This window comes from Lontra canadensis, unplaced genomic scaffold, assembly GCF_010015895.1.
Source record: "Lontra canadensis isolate GAN:19392208 unplaced genomic scaffold, GSC_riverotter_1.0 scaffold12, whole genome shotgun sequence".
Lineage (NCBI taxonomy): Eukaryota > Metazoa > Chordata > Mammalia > Carnivora > Mustelidae > Lontra > Lontra canadensis.
In genome coordinates, this window is record NW_022631006.1 from 9,222,839 (window position 1) to 9,245,175 (window position 22,337).

The 22,337-nt window shown below is 38.7% G+C and overlaps 1 protein-coding gene across 6 annotated transcripts in view; it reads left to right on the forward strand.

The window, feature by feature from the left end:
- The first annotated feature begins 915 nt into the window (after nt 1–915).
- FAM214A (family with sequence similarity 214 member A) overlaps nt 916–22,337 on the forward strand; it is a 90,765-nt gene continuing 69,343 nt past the window's right edge. The window contains exons 1-2 of one of the 6 annotated variants that reach the window (XM_032856440.1): nt 916–1,051; nt 2,166–2,281. In XM_032856440.1, the coding sequence (XP_032712331.1) occupies nt 2,266–2,281 (16 nt within the window). In that variant the 5' untranslated portion in view covers nt 916–1,051; nt 2,166–2,265. The other 5 variants (XM_032856442.1, XM_032856437.1, XM_032856438.1 and 2 more) reach the window with 5 other exon arrangements.

Sequence of the window (22,337 nt, forward strand, 5' to 3'; positions counted from 1 at the left end):
TCTGTTTGAAGCTCACAACCTAGGTACTGTATCTATAAACTGAGTAGCTAATAGCTTCAGCCCTTGTTAAGACTGCTTTTTTTAATTACAGCAGATCCTTGTCATCTGTTTAAGTGATGACACGACATCACAACATGAAATGTCATCATGTCACATTGTTATAGGACAACAAAATTACAGCTCCTCAACAATAAAACGGTGTCAAAAGTGTCCTCCTGCCATGAGTCAGTGTTTTAGATGTTATAAAAGTTATTTTTAGCACAGCGAGTATCTCAGGAGCTTGGGTTCTGAATCCTACTCAAATGGGGGAATTTGGGGGGAAATCCTACTAAAATTTGGGGGAAATCTAGGGTGAGAGGGGCTTCTTGTTCTTAACTCCTGGCTCCTTGACGCGCATGGCTGCCCACTCTGCTGTCCCTGCCACATTAGACCCGGCTTCCACCATGTGCTGCAATCCACTCGGGCTCGGTCACAGCCCAAAGCCAACATCCCAAGTGGTGGAGGAGGAAACTATAATTATCCTTCTCGTCTGGGGCAGGCCCTGGATGCCATCTCCCCAGTTACCCTGCGCTCTAATAGTGCAGCTCCGATACCTGGTACCAGACGCGCCACGGCCGGCTCTCAGCGCGGGCAGGGCCCGAGGCACCGTCGCAGCGCCCGGAGCCTCTCCAGCCTGCCGGCCTCTGCCCGGCCCTCGCAGCTGCCATCCCCACCCCCTCGCACCCGTGCCGCCGCTGGGCACCTGCACAGAAACCCAGGCCCGGGGCTGGTGCCCCGGGGCGTGCGGCGTGTTACCATAACAACCGGGCGCTCGCCGCGGAGGCCGCCGGGGAGGAAGTGACGAGCGGTGGGTTGGCTGTTGTTGGGACACGTGACCCGGGCAGTGTTTTGACAGGGCAAACAGCAGAGAAAGAACTGGGCGAGCGAGGGGGCTCGGGAGCTGGGGCGCCAGAGCTAGAGACAGCGGGCGGGCGAGGAGCTGGCAGAGGCGCGGGGCGAGCGGGCCGGCCGGGGCGACGGGCGGGCAAAGCCCGGGGGCCGCGGGGCTCGGGTGCGCGTCGGGCAGGGGGACGGGCTGAGCGCTGGGAGCGGAGCGAGGCGGCGGCTGAGGAGGGGGTGGATGGCCAAAGGGGCGCCGGGGAGCCGCGTCGGGCTTGTGCTCTCGGGCCCCCATGGTCCTCTGACGCATCCCGGGGGGCCGCTGCGCGCCACACTCGGCCTTCGCCGGCCCTGCGCCTCTCGGAGCCTGGGGTCTGAGGTGGGAGTGTGATGTGAGCCGCTGGGGGAGCGGCGGAAAGAAGTGCCAGCAGGAGGAGGGTTTGGGACGGGAGAGGAGAGCGAGTTAGTCAGCAGAGGTCCGCGGAGGGAGCCATGAAAACAACTCTCCGGCGGGGAGAGGGGCCGGCGCTGCGCTCGGTGCGGCGGGACTGAAGGAAATCCGGGGCCGTGTGGGGACGGAAGGGGCCCGCACGGGGCAGACTGCGCCGAGCAGGGGCGAGCGCCCAGCTGTAAACACCCCTCTTGGGGCCGACCTCAGGCCGGGCCTCTTAGGGCTGGGGGTGACCCGGGACAGCCCAGTAGAGTTCGTTTGGGGCTGGGGGCTGGGCGCGAGGAGATGACTCGCGTTTCTTTCTGACCCTTTTATTGTGTAAACTTGGCGGCGGTGGCCACAGGAAGGCTAGCCAGAGGGTAATTACACAGGTGAGGCCCTGCGGGGCGGGCGGAGCTCCGGGGGAGGCGCTAAGGGGGTCCTGAAGACTTTGCTGCGCCCAGGCACCAGGACCGAGGATTTCTTCCCAGCCACAGCGGAGGTGCCACTGTTCCCAGCGGCGTTTTTTTCCAAAGGGGTTAGTTAGCTTGTGTTGCTTGAACCGTTTTTTTTCCTCCCCTTGCCTGTACCTCCAGGTTATAAATAGATCTTTCTTTGGTTCAGAGACGCTGTGTCAAGGAAGGACACTTTGGCCTGGAGAGCACACGGGCGGGGGAGAGGGGTTCTGGGGCCCGAGGAGATGGGGGAGGCGGTGCACAGAGTTTGGCTTTTTTCAGAGCAGCCGATGGTGCTGTCACCGCAGTTAGTGCCAGGAAGAGGCCTGTTAAGAGTAGGTTTCTAGCAAGGTCCGGGTGTCAGAGCAGGACTAGATTAATTTTATTTTGGTCCCTTTTAGCATTTTGAAAACGGGGCAATAGCCACAGAATCAGCGACAAGCCTGTTGAAGGAACCCACAAGTGTATTTCACAGCGCCTTGGTGGAAATTGGATGTGAAAATGAAGCCAGACCGAGGTAAATGACTTACTTAAGTGGATTTTTTTTTTTTCTGTGCCCCATTTTATAAGTCCTAACCTATTTTGTGGCAGGATCAATTCTTTGTGTATTACATATGACTACTTGTTTCTGTTACAGGTTCCAGCTGGTGAGATAGAAAAGGGATGTGGAGGGAAAGTTAGGGTCTAGATGGGAAGTTATATTCTTCAAAAGTGTAAAGTAGTAGTTTCAAGGGATACTCTAGTGTAAATCAAAATGAGATTATCAGGAACAGCATGTCTATCTGTTGCCTCAGTAGTTGGCATCATTTTACATTCACATTACTCATTTTTAGGTAAAGTCAATCTAACTTGAACTTTAAAGTTTACAAACTTTTTCACCTTGAGAATTTGAATTTGGAAAATTGAGGAAATTTAAGGTTGACAGATTTTATTGTGATTATTGTTTTTATTAGCTGATTTTTGTGCTTTCGGCAAACTCTAAAAGTTTGCAAAGTACTCCATGGCCTTATTTAAATATCTGTGTAAGTAAATGGGTCATTTCCTTACTAAACCTGTATTTTCTGGATTTGTGAGAATAATGTATACTCTGTTTTTCAAGGACTTCAAAGGAACTAAAAACAAATTTATCAATCTTCTTTTGATTAAGGACAGGGACCAAGTTGAGAAGATTATATAGTAGTAGTTAGGAATGAAGGCTTTTCAGTTGTATGGGGGTTTGAGTCCAAGTAACATTGTTGGAAGAGGATTATTGTATTTGGTAGGGAGCTGGACTAAATGACAGAGTTGAGGCTTTACGATTAGAGATGTTAATTTATCTTCCTATGAATTAAATGATCATTTTAAAAAAGATATGTAATAAACTGGTAATTATTTCCATATGTTTTTCAAAGTGCATTAAAAGACAAATTTTCTATTCTAGTTAAAAATGTCTTTGGTAACAGTGTCTTTTAAAACACTAGAAAGAAGTGGAGAAAGCCATACTTAAGTTAGTGGTTTAAATTAGTTTCAAGTGCTTGGCTCTTTCTTAATATTGGCTATGTATGCATGAAATACTATCAAGTGTGTTGTTACTAAGGAAGTTGCTTGTGTAGAATGCCAAGGTGAGACTTTTAGATTACACTGGTGACTTTTGGAAAAAAGATCAGTAATTGCATGTCAGAATAAACAAGCAAATAAAACCAAAGTTACTATTTGTTTTGGATTTTTGGTTGTTGTTAAAGTTTGCTTTAAGATTGTAAACAGCTTAAAAAATATTTGCACATATCTCTATTTTAGCCCAAACTAGTACCAAACACAATATTACACACACACACACACACACACAATGGTATATAATATGTATATATGCATATACATACATATATGTATACTATATAGTATATGTATATATATACATGCACACATGTACATACTGATTACTAGGAAAAATAAATACATTTATTAAGACTCAAATAAGTGACTTTTTTTCTCTTTAAAATTATAGCTTTCTTTAGCATTATGATGTAAAGAATTGCAATTTTAATATTGAGACTGTATTTCATAATAATGCTATGGATCTTTAGGCCCATAAAGTAATATCTTTTAAAGTAACATGATCTTTTATTTTGCAAAATAGTGTAGATAAACAGAAAGAAGCTTTTCACAAAGCATAGTTACCTTCACTATGTGAGTGTGGTCTTGTATTTTCTGTTCTACTTTCTATTTTTAAAATTTGGTATAACAACCCACTGAGTTGATTTCTTAGCCTGCAATTGGAAAGGCACAATGATGGGCAATACTTAGCTAGATGACAGTAATATTTCTTTTTTTTTCTACATTGGAGTCTTAGAAGCTATGTGAATTTTTCTGTATAATTAAAACTTTACTTTTTAAATGCCAAAAAATGGATTTTCAATTGTAATCATGATATGTTGGCAGACATCTAAAATAGGGCTAGAGGGGCGCCTGGGTGGCTCAGTGGGTTAAAGCCTCTGCCTTCGGCTCAGGTCATGATCTCAGGGTCCTGGGATCGAGCCCCACATCAGGCTCTCTGCTCAGTGGGGAGCCTGCTTCTCCCTCTCTCCCTGCCTGCCTCTCTGACTACTTGTGATCTCTGTCTGTCAAATAAATAAATAAAATCTTTAAAAAAAAAAAAAATAAAATAAAAAAAAAAAATAAAATAGGGCTAGAAATGCCCGATAGATTTAAATTTATGAGGTGTTGTTTTGTTTTGTTTTACCTCTAGCTAAAATTACTTCAGGCTGGGTTTTTTTTGTTTGTTTTGTTTTTTGGGTGTTTTTTTTTTTTAAGATCTGGTTTTTAAATTTTTAGTTTTTGTTGTTAAAATGTTTATTCTTCCCTCCTTTTAATTTCACTGCTTTTAGTCTCTGGGCTAGAGAACTCAGTAACCATACTTAACACTGAGTTCTCTATAAAATAAAAGTAAATAGGAGAACCCTTCAGATTTCTTTCAGAATCTGAGTAAAGTACATTAATTCTGGTGTAGAGAGAGACAGATATTTGCTTAGCGGGATACAGCTGCGCTTCAGAGAGTTTCTAAATAAGTAGTTGGTTGGCTAGTTAAAAAAAGTCGGTTTAAGTGAGGAACCATAAAAATAACAGCTTTAATTATTTCACCCATCTATTTATCTATGCTCAAGCTTCTTTTGGAGGGTAAAGGGGATCTGTTTCTCAGAGTTAATTTGATCTTTTTTGTAAAAATCACACCAGTAATATACACCTAAGACTTCTAGTCCCTCCCCCAACCTTCCCCTGAGATTTCTAGTTTTGATTTCTTGAAAATATAGTAAGAATTTGCAGAGCAATCTGAGGACAGTATCTTTTACATTTAAAAACATTTTTAAATTATTTGTTAATGTTTCATAGAATCTTATATGTGTCACCTGTACACAGAAGTCAACAGGAAATTGTTTTTTTTTGTTTTTTTTTTTTTTTAAAGAATTTATTTATTTATTTGGCAGACAGAGATCACAAGTAGGCAGAGAGGCAGGCAGAGAGAGAGGAGGAAGCAGGCTCCCTGCTGAGCAGAGAGCCCGATTCGGGGCTCGATCCCAGGACCCTGGAATCATGACCTGAGCTGAAGGCAGAGGCTTTAACCCACTGAGCCACCCAGGCGCTCCAGGAAATTGTTTTGGAGGAAGAAGGAATATATGTTCATCAGATATGTTCTTTCCAAAGCGTTCAGCAGTTTTCACAGAAACAACTTTTTTGCACTCATTTCATGGGTTTATATAATATTTAAGTAAATTAATTATTATAAATAGGGTGGCATAAACAACTTTTTTTTTTTTTTAAGATTTTTTATTTATTTATTTGGCAGACAGAGATCACAAGTAGGCAGAGAGGCAGGCAGAGAGAGGAGGAAGCAGGCTCCCCGCGGAGCAGAGAGCCCGATGTGGGGCTCGATCCCAGGACCCTGGGATCATGACCTGAGCCGAAGGCAGAGGCTTTAACCCACTGAGCCACCCAGGCGCCCCGCATAAACAACTTTTGAGGACAAACACCAGGTTCTAGTTAAGCATACAACTCAACTAGTAGAAATAGAAATGTGCAGACAACTGGAAAGTACCCTATTCCCTTTTGTCTTCCAGTTTGTTTTATGGAGGCTATGGAAAGCATTGGTGGATCTTGCTAATTTATTAAGCAAAAATCACTTAGGAGAGCTCCTACTGTACTTTCAGATAACTAAGATGTTACTGTAGGATAATAGCTACATTTTACAGTAGTTAATGGTATTTTACCATAGTCTGAGGTTTAAAAAAAAAAATTCTGGGGCGCCTGGGTGGCTCAGTGGGTTAAAGCCTCTGCCTTCGGCTCAGGTCATGATCCCAGTGTCCTGGGATCGAGCCCCACATCGGGCTCTCTGCTCCGCGGGGAGCCTGCTTCCTCCTCTCTCTCTCTCTGCCTGCCTCTCTCTGCCTACTTGTCATCTCTGTCTGTCAAATGAATAAATAAAATCTTAAAAAAAAAAAAAATTCTGGGTGGGAGGGGGTGAGAGAGGGAGAAAGAATATTAAACAGGTTCCATGTACAGCACCAAGCCCCACTTGGGGCTGGATCTCACAACCCTGAGATCATGATGAGAGCTAAAATCAAGAGTCGGATATTTAACTGACTGAGCTACCCAGGCTTCCCTAAAAAAAATTTTTTAAATTTCTAAGTAGTTACATAACATTACTTGGGCAATACAGCCAAAGATGAGTCTTTGATGTTATCATTAGCACATCAGACCTATGTTTGTATCCTTGTTCCATTACCTGTTAGCGAGGTAATCTTCATCTAATTACTTAATCCTTGAGAGTCTTGGGTTCTGTGTATAATGGGAATAAGTCTAATTTATGCTTTATGCTTTGGTTAGAAACAGTTTTTCACCAGACAGTTCTAAGAATGTTGTGTGAGCTTATCAGCAATTACAAAAGACTAAGGCCTGTAAAATCTAGTAAATCATCAATAAATTAATAATTTAAATGTACTGTTTCAATTCAAATGTGAATGCATATTATAGGCCGTTTATCATTCTTCAGTAAACACTATTAGTGTAAAACCTGTTCCACAAACAAAATACCAAACAATTAGATGTTTTTTGAAGTTAAAACTGAGAGGAGTACTGTGTTTCTTCCCCCTTCCCTACCAAATTCATGTGTTGAAATCCTAACTCCACAAAGTGATGATGGTAGGAGGTGGAGCCTTTGAGAAGCGATTGGGTCATGAGGATGGAGACCTCATGAGTGGCATTAGTGCCCTTATAAAAGTGGTTCAAGAAAGCCCTTCCATCACCTGAAGTTATGGTGAAAAGACGTCATCTTTGAGCTCTCATCAGAATCTGAATCGGCTGGTGCTTGATTGTGGATTTCCCAGCCTCTGGAACTGTGAGAAAGAAGTTTCTGTTGTTTATAAGCCACTTAGTTTATGATATTTTGTTAAAGCAGCCTAATGAACTAGGACTTCCCCCTCTTCCTGTCTATTATAATACAAGTTTAGTTAGGCTTTAGCCTTAGTAATACAGCAGCTTCAGAAGTTACCTAGGGTGTACTGCAACCCTAGGCAACTGAAATAGGAGGAAAGAACTGGTAAGACCTAAGAACAAAATAGCAAGGGAATTTGTTGCCTTGCTTATTTACTTAAAATAGATCATTGTTATCCAGTGTAAATCAAACAATAGAAATGACAGATGTCTGAGGAAAAGAAATGTTGACACAATTAAGTAGAACAGCTTTACATTAAATTCCCAGGTGGAGGGGCGCCTGGGTGGCTCAGTGGGTTAAAGCCTCTGCCTTCTGCTCAGGTCCTGATCCCAGGGTCCTGGGATCGAGCCCCACATCAGGCTCTCTGCTCAGCAGGGAGCCTGTTTCCTCCTCTCTCTCTCTCTCTCTCTCTCTGCCTGCCTCTCTGCCTACTTGTGATCTCTGTCTGTCAAATAAATAAATAAAATCTTAAAAAAAAAAAAATTCCCAGGTGGAGGTGGTGGTGGTAATAACAACAGCTAACTCTTGTGCATACTATGTGCCAGGCACTGTTTGAAGTTTACCTGTGCAATTCATGTAGTCTTCACAGTTGCTCAAGGAAGTAGATGCTTTTGTCATCTCCATTTTATAGATGAATGAAACTGAGTCACAGAGATTTGGCAAGTTACCCAAGGTCACATAGCTAACAAGAGGGTTCACCCATATTTGAAGCAGGCTCAGTATATATACTTAACACTCTGATGGGTAGTAATGAATTGTGTAAAAATACAAGATATTGAGACCAAACTGGCTTGCAGAAAACACAAAATAGATATGCAACCTTGAAAACTTCTCTGCCTCACCTATTTTATCTTTACAGTGGGGGAAGTAATAGTATCTTGCTTTGGGTTATTTTCAGGATTAAATAAATATATTTAAGGTGCTGAGAACTATGGTTGGCACGTAGTAAACATTCAGATATGAACTGCTTTTGTTATTATGAGACATACTCTAAGAAGTCAGTTATTTAGAGAAAGATGAGGAGGACAAAAAGGGGCTAATTCAACTCTACATATTTTGTATACACACTGTGATCTCAAGTCGGAAGTTACTGTTATTGACACTGATTGATCCTGACACATCAGTAGCTGTGAAATAATTGCTAACTTGATATAACTTCTGAAATTAGACACTAACGGGTTTGACACAGACATTCCCTGTCTGTTTTTGCTAATAAGAAGGAAATGATTCAGTGGATGGAACACTGTCATTTCTTTAAAGCATGAGAAAAAAAATAATCGGAAGGCAGACTTAAGAGGCTAACGTGTATATAGGGAGCATGATTTAAAAGGTGATTTCCTTTTCAAAAAGTGAAGAACCTGTGGAACCTGAGCATTCTACATTGTGAGCAAGTATAGAAAAAAATGAAAATTTTATTTACTTTTTTGTCTTCTCCACTTTGTATCTTGTTATGGGAATGTTTTCCCCCCATTTGAGGCTGAGGATTTTAAAAAACTGCTATCAAACTTAGTAATATCAAACTTAGAATTCTAACTTAATATTGATTTTTATTTTTTTATTTATTTATTTTTTTTTGTAGTGAAAAAGCAGAATTGCAGACCCTGGGAACAGTACTTCTTTTTCAGTATGTAAACCAAAGTCAGTTAGTCAATAGTTAATTCTGTCTTTGCTCAAATGGATGAAAAATCAGAATAGTTCCTTCATTATATCAGACTTTGTATTAAACTGAAACAGGATAGACAGGGTAACAATGCCAGTACCAAATCAAAATATTAGACAATAATCGATGTGTAATACTAATGAAATTTAACAATAATCTGAGTTTAGTTTTTTCATAGTTTCCTTTTTATATGAAAGATATTCATCCAGTAATAAGGACTTTTGCTTTTTTTTCTCCTTGTTCACCATGCCCAGCCCCACTGGCTACCTTGTAGGTTTTTGATTATCATTCAGGGCCTCGTATGGACTATATTCCCTCTACCTAAAAAGCCTTTCTTTCCAGGCATCAGATGGATGGCTCCTTTTGATCTTGTCTTAAATGTCATTTTTCATAGAGGCTTTCTCTGACTACCCTGTCTAAAGTGTGCGATTAATGTTAGCTACTGTTATATTTATTAAATTAGATGTCCTTTGTTCTGTCCCGGCAGTCTTTTTTTTTTTTTTTTTAAGATTTTATTCATTTATTCGATAGAGGCACAGCAAGAGAGGAACACAAGCAGGGGGAGGGGAGAGGGAGAAGCAGGCTTCCAACCGAGCAGGGAGCCCGATGTGGGGCTCAGTCCCAGAACCCTGGGATCATGAAATGAACCGAAGGCAGATGCTTAACAAATGAGCCACCCAGGTGCCCCTGTCTCAGCAGTCTTATTTCCTTCATAGAATTGAACACATTTTGTAATGTTTATTGTCTCCGCAACTGGATTTTAAGTTCCCTGAGGCCAAGAACCTTGCCTTTTGTTCAGCTATATTCCCATCACCTAGCAGATACCCTTATATATGGTAGATTCAGTGTAGGCGTGTGGGAGGTGCTTAACATAAATTTTTTGAATGAATGAATGATTAGTGTTTCTCAATGTTTGTGGAGCAAATAGGAGTAGAAGCAGAGATCAGCAATCACTGATTGTTGTACTCACACCTGCTTAAATTCTGCCAGTTTAGGGATTTGTTTGGATTATTGACTATTAGGCTAGTATCACAAGTTTATGCACAATTAAAAAAATAGATTTTAAATACATTTGCTCATAAACTTAAAGGAAGGTTATATTTTAAAATTGATTAAATCTCACTGAACTAAAATACCATGTTGTAAAATAACAAAGGAGTAGGTGAAAGCTATTTGGTATAGGTGGTCCCTGTTTGTATACATCTGATTAACAAATGATCCACCCACAAACGTTAGCTGCAAGCTCTTTGCCATCCACCCAGCATGCAGAATTTGTTCCTGTTGGCTATTTCTCTAGGGAGAGAGGTTAAATTGGTTGAAGAACTTCAGGTTTATGAGGAGTACAAGAGGTAGGGTAGGTTAATAAGAAAAAGACTCAAAGGATTCAGGACCCATTCTATCACTTAGTTCCATGACTTGGGTCAAGTCCCACACCTGTTTTCTGTAAAATGTACTGGGCCCAAAGTGTTGCTTCTGAGCTTCAGGTGAGGTGTGTCAAAGAACTTTACAAGACATGAAGTGCTGTGTATGTTGACTAGTTTACCCAGTGGGATAATCATTTGTGTAGATGAGCAAAGGGCCAGGTGCTTCTAAGTGCAGCTAACTGCATCTTGGGGACACTCAGCCTAAACATCCATTCACATTGTGCCTGATTTTTTTTTTTTAAAGATTTTATTTATTTATTTGACAGACAGAGATCACAAGTAGGCAGAGAGGCAGGCAGAGAGAGAGGGAGGAGGAAACAGGCTCCCTGCCGAGCAGAGATCCCGATGCAGGGCTCGATCCCAGAACACTGGGACCATGACCTGAGCCAAAGGCAGAGGCTTTAACCCACTGAGCCACCCAGGTGCCCCACATTGTGCCTGATTTTTACTATTTTTAAACGTACCGTCTCCTTACTGTAATGTAATTGGAATACACCAACTATTTCTAGGTGATAATACACCGTAGTGAACATTTAGAACAAGCATTAGGGTAAAGAGATTGAAGCAGAGGTGGACAGTGGAGGGATGTTGAAAATATTAAAGTGGTGAGATGGCGCCCCAAATTGCTGTTTTCTTCATTTTAGATCATTACCCAGGATTGATTTAGTGCTTGGAGTATGGCCCTTCTACTTTGAATTCAGACTTCTTTCATGTTGCTGCAAGTAATGGTCATTGTAGGTTAAAAAACTTTGGTAGCCTAGCCTGGGAATCTAGTCATAATTCACACTAAGTAACATTTACTCCAAGTATGACCACTATTTGGACTTAAACTTAAAACCCTTTGAGGGGCACTTGGGTGACTCAGGCATCCAAGTCTTGATTTTGGCCCAGGTCATGATCTCAGGGTCCTGGGGTTGAGCCCCACTTTGGGCTCCGTGCTTAGTCGGAGTCTGCTTATCTTCCTCTCCTTCTACCCCTTGCCCCACTTGTGTGCTCTCTCTCTAAAATAAATATAAATCTTAAAAAAAAAAAAAAACACAAAACTTATCCCTTTGGGAGCACAACTAATTTATCATTGGGGATTCACATTCTAAATTAATATGAAGTTCCCATTTTTTTATTTTCCTACTTAGCAAACTTATATATTCTTGAATTAAAATTTGTTATCAGTATCTGAAATCAGGCCATTTATAAAACTTATCCTCTCATCTACAAAATTAGAAATTTTCTTTTGTAATGTGGTATCATATTTCTCTTTTTTTTTTTTTTTTTTTTGAGAGAGAGTGAAAAAGCATGAGCAGGGGTGGGGGCACAGGGAGAGAGATTATGACCTGAGCCGGAATTAAGAGTCAGACACTTATCAACTGAGCCACCCAGGTGCCCCTCTAGTGTGTTATTTCTATCTAAATTTATAATAGTAAAAATATGTAATTTTATCACATAATATTGGCAAATTGCTTCCCCCCCCCCAAATTTTTATTTAAATTTCAGTTAGTTAACATATAGTATAATAATTGGTTTCAGGAATAGAATTTAGTGATTTATCACTTATAGTATAACACCCAGTGCCCATCATGACAAGTGCCCTCAGTAAGAGATGGTGTTCTTAAAAATAACTTTAGGGTAAAACTCCATATCATATTTGGTGTACTTGATGAAAGGATATTGATGCATAAAGTTCTGATTTGATCATTTTACAAAAGAATTAGCTATACGAGAACTTCCTTAAACTTCTTACATTGCTTGCTCTATAATTTATATCTAATTTTTAAAAAATTAAACCCACAGAAAAGTTGAATCACACAATTAAATACCTTTTCATTGGTTAATTGTGAACATCTTACCACTTTTGTTTTATCTTGCAATAGATAGGTGGGTAAATTATGTAGACAAAGGAGGGGGGTTTCATTTTTATTTTTCGTTTTTACAACTTGAGAGTAAGTTGTAGACATGACACTTCAACCCTGAGTACTTCAACATGGAACTGGCTGGTATCAGGATGAGAAAGCTGATTGTGTACATTTCTTTCCATTTCTGTATCAAATTAGTTGCTTGTAATACTCAATAGTGGTGATTTACAACATGGAAATTGGTAATGCTGTAAACCAGGTTTTTTTCCCCTCTCCAGACCAGCTGTTAGACATTTACCATCACACCACTGCATGTACCTCCTAAAAGTAAGAACATTCTCCTACATACCTGCAATGTATTTGTCATACTCAAGGAATCAAACAGTGGCACAATGCTAATATCTGATGTATAGTTTGTATTCATATTTCCCAAGTTGGCCCAATATTGTCTTTAGGCATGTTACCTTTTAAGGAAGTAAATTGCTTTCTGTGACAGAAAAGGAGTTACACCCTGATACTGAACAACATTTAGGAAGGTTTTGGCCTATACTTTAAGAATATGTAAAGGTAGGGGCACCTGGATGGCTCGGTGCCTTCAGCTCAGGTCGTGGTCCCAGGGTTCTGGGATAGAGCCCCGCATTGGGCTCTCTGCTCAGCAGGGAGCCTGCTTCCTCCTCTCTCTCTCTCTGCCTGCCTCTCTGCCTACTTGTGATCTCTGTCAAATAAATAAATAAAATCTTAAAAAAAAAAAAAGAATATGTAAAGGTAGAAGTGAGTAAAAGTATTGGTGTTTGGGGGAAAAAATTAGGTCACATATATAGGACAATTAAGATATTTGCAGGTTTTTCCTTATTTTATTTACCTTTAAAAGAAACATTCTTTGTACTAAATAGATTTAAGAGAATAATGAGTATTTATGAAATTCCAGGATTTTTTTTTTGATTGAAAAGAATTTTATTTGAATTGAGAAAAATTATGTTTTTCATTCTAAAGCCTCAGGTTACCTCTCTGACCTCATTTTTTTAGTATTCTAAGATCCCTGCACTCTTGGCACATTGATCATCTTCTTCAGTCACCACAAGCACATCGACATCATGGGGCCTTAACATTTGCTGTCTGCTTCTGGAGTACATGTCTCATGACCCTGTCCTTCATTTGACTTTGTGCTTAGTTGTCACCTCCTCAAAGAAGCCTTCCTGACCATCCTATGAAAAGTACAGCTCTTTTATTTTCTCTTTACATTGCATTACTTTTCTTTGTAGTCCTTATCGCTGCTTGACCTGATGTTCTATATTTATTTATTTACTTTTTTTGTTTTTCTCCCCAATAGGAATGTAAGCTTCATAAGGGCAGGGACTTAGTGATATTTGTTCACTGCTGTGGTTCCCGATGTGTGGACTGATGCCTGACATTTAGTAGCTGCTCAATAAATATTTATTATTAAATGAATGTTTGCATGAATTTTAGTATCTTTGTAATCTACCATAGAATTCATTATTACTTGAAAATTTTATGCATTTTTTCCTGTGATTTGTTAGTTTTATAACCCTAAGAATTAACTCTCCTTTATCAGTTTTTGCTCCTAAATTTTTTTAAAAGGCTTTATTTATTTATTTGAGAGAGACAGAGAGTGACAGAGATAACAAGAGAGAGCACAAGTGGGGAGGAGAGGGAGAAGCAGGTTCCTGCTGAGAAGGGAGCCCAGCACGGGGCCCAATCTCAGGACCCTAGGATCATGACCCAAGCCAAAGGCAGACACCCAACCTACTGAGCCACCCAGGTGCCCCTCAGTTTTTGTATCCAAATGGAAATATTTATGCCCACTTCTCAAAGTTATTAGAGGATCAAATGAAATAACTACACAAATAAAATACAAGAATTTGATAACTGAATAAATGGTGAAAATGTCTACCATGAGAGTTTGTAGGAAATAATTTCAGCTGGGGTGATTAATTTCATTGCACAGACTCTTTGTCTGAGACACAGTATTGAGACTTAAATGATGGGTATGTTTGGGATAGGTAGAAGTTTACAGAGGTTGAGACAGGGAGGACTGGAAGAGATAACAATCTGAGCAATTAAGATGTTCAAGGGGTATCAGGTAGACTAACATGAATTGTAAAAGTTAGTTAGGAATGAGGAAAATTAGGGTTTTGAATGTCACAATAAGAGATTTGACTGATAGTGAGGCACCATTAAGTAGTTTGGTCTGATTAAAGAGAACTTTTTGGAAGAACAATTTGGCATTATATATATATATATTTTTTTTTTTTAAGTTTTATTTATTTAATCTCTACACCCCATGTGGGGCTTGAACTCACAACCCTGACATCAAGAGTCACATGCTTCTCTGAGCCAGCCAGGTGCCCTTGACAGTAGATTTCTATTATTTAATTTCTTTGTAAACCAGCAAAGAATTATTATTGAATATATGGCAGTTTTAAAATCAGTTTTTAGCTCTCAAAATTACATTATGACCTGGTGTTATAAAAATTACCAGACACTCATCTCTAATGTTGGCTAATCTTTTTCTTGTCCATTTTTCCCCCTTTGCCACCATTCATTATAATATATGAGGGATTATTGTTCCCTTCTATGAAAATTCTTGGCGATGTTAACATGTATACAATACTGACAATGCCACAGCTATTGTTTTATGATACTCTTTTGTCAGAATAGTTAAACTGCATTATTAAAGCAGCTGTGTATTATAAGAACTAGGAGAAAAAAACAGGATAAAATTGGAAATTTTTCTCAGACCTATTCTGGCAGAAATGTCATAAACTCTGGGAGTAGAGGCCTTTGTATCTTCTAACCACATGTGAACTATGGGAGTAAGGAGATCCTCCCCAACCAAGTACTAAATAAGCTTTCCTACCTGTGTTAGGAGGGAATGGACATGTCTCCTCCCTGCCTTCCAACCAAATAAACATTTTCACACCAAAGCTTCAAGAAAAAAATTTTTTTGGCTATGGGAGGGATTTATTCAGTGTATTATGGTAGAAAGAACACAAAGCAGGAAATCTTAGATCCTCTTATTCATAGCTCCTTAAAAATTGTCTGAAATGTGTGTTCTTAAGTTGGAATACTCATTCAGAAGTTGGGATAAAGAATATCCCTATGCCTTTGAGGAAGTGTATTCAAATCTTAGTAATTGGGTCAATTAACTGCTGGTCCTTAAGGTCTATTTCTACAGTCTAGCATATAACAACCCTGACTTGTGTTTTTTCTTGTAGCTTGTGTTGCAGAAAACTTGCAGGGAACTCTGAATAGCTAACAATGGGGAAAAAACACCCTCTGGTTACATAGTGGTACAGATTAAATTCCATTACCAAGAGCTCAGGACACTAAAATCCTTTTGTTACTCTGAAATTACTTTGGAAATCATGCTATTGCTTGAAATCAGAGTTGGAAAGGTCATTAGAAAGTGTGAGTCTCTTTCATTTTATAGTTAGGAAAACAAGACCCAGAGAAAAAGAAGTAATCTAACGATGAAAGTAAAACTCAAATTTCTTGCTAGCCCATTTAGTGTGTCTATACTTCTAGCAAGAGCTCAGCTGCCTCTAGGTTCTGCACCAGAAATGACATAATGATTAATCAGTCTTCCTCAAGGAACTTGGAAGAAACACAGACTAGGTGATTCTATCTTAACATAATTCTCCAAATAAAATATACCTACTTTCAGAAGAAAGACAAATGGTAATAGACTTGAAGTGAAAGGCATATTTCATCCTTGAAGCAGGATGCTAAAAAGAAAAACCATATAATGAAATTTGAAACTAGATAATGTGAAATTTAAAAATCAAAAATTAGCAGTATAAGCTTATTATTTAGAAATATAGAGAAAACTCTTTAATTTTGTCATAAGAAAAACAGGGCTAGTTATAGTACTAAAAGGTCTATCGTAATGATTAAATGAGGTAATCCATATAAAGTGCTTAGAATAGTATTTGATTCTGAAGAAGTAAAGTGTTACCTAGAAATATAGCAACATTTCTTCAACAAGTAAGGTAAGTACATATTCATTTAAAAAAAAATTTTATTTGATAGGGGGAGAGAGAATCAACCAGACTCACACGCAGTGCAAAGCTCAACACAGGGCTCGGTCTCATGACCCTGAGATCAATGACCTGAGCCAAAACCAAGTTGGATGCTTAACCCACTGAGCGCCCCAAGTGCCCCAATAGGTACATCTTGTAAGTGTTCTGAAAAGAACCTACAAAGGCTAAGAGAGTGACTGACCAAGGCCAGGAAAAGCACTTTTGGTTAGGATGATTAGGTAAGGCCTCTCTGAGAAAGTAAAGCAAGGATGTGAAGGAGCCAACTATATAAGTCCTGAGGGGAAGAACATTCCAGGCTGAGGGAGTGGTATGTGCAAGGGTCTTGAATTTAGAAAGAGTGAGCATGCTTTAGGATCTGAAAGAACAGAACATACACCATAATTTGTACTTCCTTCCTTTGCTCACATTAAATTATCTCCTTCCTAGAAGATTTGTTCTCCAGGAATTTGGGACACATCTAATTCCCTCACACCTGTGGTAGTGGTTAGTATGGAGTTGCCATTTATTAAACACTTGAAGAAACGTTTAACTGCCTATGCATACTTAATCACCATCAGTGCCTTGTGGGTGAGGACTTGATCTTTCTTTGTCCTTTCAGATAGAAGTATGCTAGGATGTAATGAATTGTACATGGTTAGCTTTTTTTAAAAGAGCATTTGAAAAGCTGATACACAGTTATAAATTATTTCAAATGTAAAATATAATTTTTTTGACTTACATCAGTGAGCTGCATAGAGTAAGAAAATTCTCATTTAAAAAAATTAAAATAATTTGAGTTAACCATTTTATATCTCTATTTAACTATACCACGAAGTTCAGAATTTCTTGGGGGATGGGATGGACATACTACCTGGGATGGTCCTGGTTTACATCTGTTACCTCTGTCCAATCCTATTTCAAGATTGTCTTCCTTCACTCTAAATGTGTCATTGTTTAGACAAAGAATTTTTATGGTCACCCTAATTATTAGCCATTTTGCTGTCCTACTAGCACATCTATAACTCATTTCATTCTGTATTAAAATAGCTTAAGTATAGCTTCAGGTAGACAATTTGCCCCAGCTGTGTTCTGTAGGATATTGCATATAATATTTTATAATTTCTGTGGACTCTTATATAAGTCAGGGGATTGACAACATGGAATGCTTGTCTTGATTTTGACAAAACACTTGGACTTTGTTTCAGAAATGGTTGATTTCTAAGGTGTTCTTACCAAAATGCACCTATTTTGACAAAATGTTGTTTTTATTCAAAGTCATCTGAAATCTTATGAACGGGGCGCCTGAGTGGCTCAGTGGGTTAAGCCTCTGCCTTCAGCTCAGGTCATTATCTCAGGGTCCTGGGATCAAGGCCCGCAATGGGCTCTACTCCGTGGGGAGCCTGCTCTCCCCTCTCTCCTTCTCTCTGCCTGCCTCTCTGCCTATTTGTGATCTCTGTCAAATAAATAAATAAAAATCTTAAAAAAAAATCTTATGAACAATGCCTTCTGTGATATTAGTGATTACTTAATGTATCTGTAGAGTAACTTCCCATTTTTAGAATTTACTGTTAAATATTGTAAAACTTTAAATATTTGGATCCCTTTCCCTTTGTTCTCTGAAATCTTCATTATGTGCTGTGCTGGAAATGTAATGATGAGCAAGAACTAACATGGCCTCTGGAACCTGTGGTCCTTTCTGACTTTTTTCCTGAGTCAACAGACAAATCGAGACTGGAAGGTTACCCTGTGCTGTGTTGACAAAGGCTCAGGTGGGGAGTAGGGAAAGTGGCCCAGAGGAAGAGTGTATCAGATGGCCTGCACAGATCTGTAGAACTCCTACATTCCACTACCCTCTTCTATTTGTAGTAATCTAAAATATGTTTGGTTTGAATATAGGGGTGTGTGTGTGTGTGTGCGCGCGCGCTCACACATGTAGTGGAGAACGAGGAATGAAAATTTATTTCTCAGTAATTGGAAGTTTCAGTTGAGGTGCTCAGTTCATGAGGCCTTATTGATTTTGCCCTCTAGGCAATGCCGCTAAAATCTTCCTGGTCTGAAAGGTTAGAAACTTTTGAGGGTAGTCAGTGATAAGTACTCTCCACAAGCTTTCTGGGTGACATCATTGTATAAACTAAAATAATGTTGCAAATGAACAGCTTTGACCAATTGACTATAGCATTTAAATGAGGAAAAAGAAAACAACTGCCTCCCTCTCCACAAAAAGGTATATGCAATAAGTTACAGAATTTGTACATTCTGTATCTTTAAAGATCAACCTTTGTGTCTCTAGTAATGTAGTGTCACCCTGGTAAAGATGGGTTTATGGTTGTGGCAGCATGTGAGGTATTTGAATTTTGTTTGTAAATCTCCAGCAACTTCTGCTTTTTTAAACTCTGTTTAGTAAAATAAAACTTAACATCAGCCTTTAATATGTGCTTTCAAAGTCCATGTTGGTGAATGTGATAAGGTTGAACCAAATACCTGTTTGGGAACATGGCAGCGAATGGTGGTAATAGAGAGACAGTATTACATAGAGCATTGGCTTTAAAATTTGTGAGCCCACAATTACAAAAAACAATTGACATTGCTCCATCCCAACACTGTCCCCTCAAACACAAGTCATTACTAATCTTGCTCTGCAGTGGTAATTTATCTTTTCTTTTTTCCTATTTTACTTAAAGTAATATTTCCAACCCCTTAAATTAATTTGATAGCACATTTAAATCTACAGATTGTTTTAGCACTTGGAAGTAACTAGAAACACCTGGATTAAAGTTCTGGTTTTGTCACCTGCTATGTGTAACCTTGATCAAATTACCTAACTTCTCTGAGCTTTAGTTTCCTCATTGGTTGAAACTGAGGTAATAAAAATATTCATTTTGTAGGTTTGTTATAATGGCATAACCTGATTTTGTTATAATGGAATTACAACCTGAATAAAATGGTTGTGTCAGGCACTTAAAAGCACATAATTAATGGCTATTTTGATTGTCTCCAAAGTTTGTAAGCTTAGGGAATTGAGAGCAATAATAATGGTGAATCCTATTCAGAGGAAAATTAGTTCAGTTTCCGATATGTTAGCATTTGAGGTGTTATAGGTAGCCAGAGTGTTTAGTCATATTTGGAAATGAGACTATATGAAATATGAAAATAAGACTATATGAATTTTTAAAAATGCAAGCAAATAGAGTGTTAGTGTTTTGGGGACTTAACAATTCAGGCTCTCTTAAAGCTACATGAGGTTTATTTAAATCTGTTATAGCTGTTTCACTTAACCAGCTTTCTGCTAACATTCTCCAAAATTTAAAATGAAGAATCTCATTTGTATGACTACTGGCATAATTATATTCTCTACTCAGTGATAGGTACTGGTGATAGGTAGTTGTGGGAAAAAAACAACAACATAGGACTTGGAATTAAACCTGGGCTAGGTGATTCAGCTAGGTAATCTACCAGCTGCCTTAATCTTTATGGTTCAGTTTCTTCATCTACAAAATATTCTTATTTCACAAAGTTAGCTTGTCAAAGGGACAAATGAGTGTAAGAAAGATACACTAATTTCCATGGAAATACTTTCAGTAAAATATCGTTACTAACAATAAAAAAAATTGTGATGGCTCTAGATTTTAAGACTGAATCAAACATACCGTTCTTTATAATATGATAGCAGATGATTAACAACATCCTAGAACTTGTCTTTAAAGAAGTAAGGGTATAGGTAAAAAGCAACCCATGTGCATCTTGGCACATGCTTTAGGTAATAATGATATTAATTTATAAAAAGTACTATAGGATATTAAAATGAATTCTTAAACCTGATCTTGATACTTAGTAAGTCTGACTAGTGTGTGTACAAGATATTATTAGATGAAGTGTTTGTCCAGTAGCTTAGATTATAAATAACTCGTGTTCTAGCTCATTTTAAACAATGTAGTATGAATGATGCCAAAAAACAGGCTAGAACATTTTCTTCTCTCCAAGATCTGAGATTTTGTAAACAAGGCTCTGCTCCTGGAGCTAATCTAGGTCATCATAACCCCAAATCTTTTGAAGGATGAGAAACCCAATTAAGTCTCTTAGGTACTTTTTAATATTTTAATTTTAAATGTTTTAGCTCTTAAAAACACAGTATTTTTGGATTGCTGTTTGGCCACTTAGCTTATTTGTACCATTTCATAATGAATACAGATCACTGGGTAATAATTTCAGCAATAGTGATGGCTGGGAATCTCCATGTGAGTAACTTATTATGGCTTAACGTAACTAATTACGGCTTAATTTATCCCAGTACTGACCTAACAATATAACATTTTGTTTTTGAATAAAAAGTGATCTAATGAGAAAAACCATAGATTTCTTAATTTCCAAAGCTGTTAACAGTGTTAAATTCTAGCTATTATTTAGTCTTTTTTTTTTTTAAGATTTTTTAATTTATTTATTGAGAAAGATACAGTGAGAGAGAGCCTGAGAGGGGAGAAGGTCAGGGAGAAGCAGACTCCCCGTGGAGCTGGGAGCCCAATGTGGGACTTGATCCCGGGACTCCATGATCATGACCTGAGCCGAAGGCAGCCGCCCAACCACCTGAGCCACCCAGGCACCCTATTATTTGTCTTTATTGCAAATTTGTTATTGAACTGTGAAATGTGTTGTTAAATGTGACATTATTTAAGACACTTTTAAAATATCAATGTCATAAAGATTTAGTAGTGAAAATTTAAATTTTATCTTTGTTATTATTATGATACTATTCATTAATAGTAATTGCCCCTTATTGGGGGGTGTGTGTGTGTGTGTGTATGGATGGACATTTGCCCTTTACTAACTAATATCCTATAGAAGTGATGTTTGCAAAGGAAAAGAGACAACTTGAGTTGCTTAAGACCCTAGTCCTGGGCTAGTTGATTTATAACTCTTAGAGAAATTATTATTCTCGCTTTACATGTAAAGAAATAGACTCAGGTTAAATAATTTGATAGCACAGTTTGTTAAGTAAAGAGATCTTGAACTCCTAGACTATGGCTCTCCTCCGTTTTGTCTTGCTGCTTTAAAGGATCATTCCAGTAATGAGGGTGACTTTTTTATGCAAACATGTTTACATTGCTATACCGTAGGAGACCACAGAAGAAGATGATATTCTGTTTGTGTGGAACATCGCTGTTTTCAAAATAATTTTATCCTATCCTATTTGGTCCTAACAACAAACCAATGTTACAGGCAAAAAAGAAAAGAAAAAGGGGTTCCTGACTTAGAAATGAGCAATTTTTGGAGAAGTGCTTGAGATTATAAAGTTGATTAAAGGTGGAGTGTACACTAGAACCCAGATCTGTGGCTCCTGGTCCATGTTTTTTTCCACTTCTTTTACTTTCTCTGGATTATGTATGTGATCTATGAATATGAAGTAGTTTTACAGATTGAATCTTCTGTGTCTTCATGTAATGATCACTCTATTACTATGGCCTGGCTCCCTGTTTAGCAGTCAAATCCTGTTTTCCCATCCTGTGATTACAGTATCAGTGACAGATTTGAGGTATAATGGAGCTGTAATAGTGCTTATTGAATGAGTAATAAATGGAAAATGTTGAGATTTCTATAATTAAACTTTATTCTTATATGATGCCATATTTGCCTTATGGAAATGTATATAAGAAAGGAGTTGTTAAGGGAAGGATAGCATTGGTTAAGCGCATGCATGTTAGATTCAGGAAGACCAAAACTTGAATCCTGGCTTTTCCCATTTGGTTCTACTCTACTTGGTCAAGTAACAAGCCAGTTTCCTCATCTTTGGGAATGGTAACTGCTACAGGGGCAGAGGACATAGGTATATAAAGAGACTGACACCAGGCCTGGGCCGTGGGCCTACCTACATAGAAGCTAGTATATCATTACCTGTTAAGGGTTCTTTTTTTTTTTTTTTTTCCTTCCCTTTTCTAGTAGCAGTGTATCTTTTTGTTTAGAAAGTACCCAGATTAGCATGGTTATCTCTAAAGTATCTTAAAAGTAGATAGTTTCCAATTATTTCTGCTAATGGAGGGCACAGCTGATCTGAAACAGTAGATATTTGAGACTTTTCCATTTTATATTTAGAATATGTGGTTTTAAAAAACTCATGGAGGGGCGCCTGGGTGGCTCAGTGGG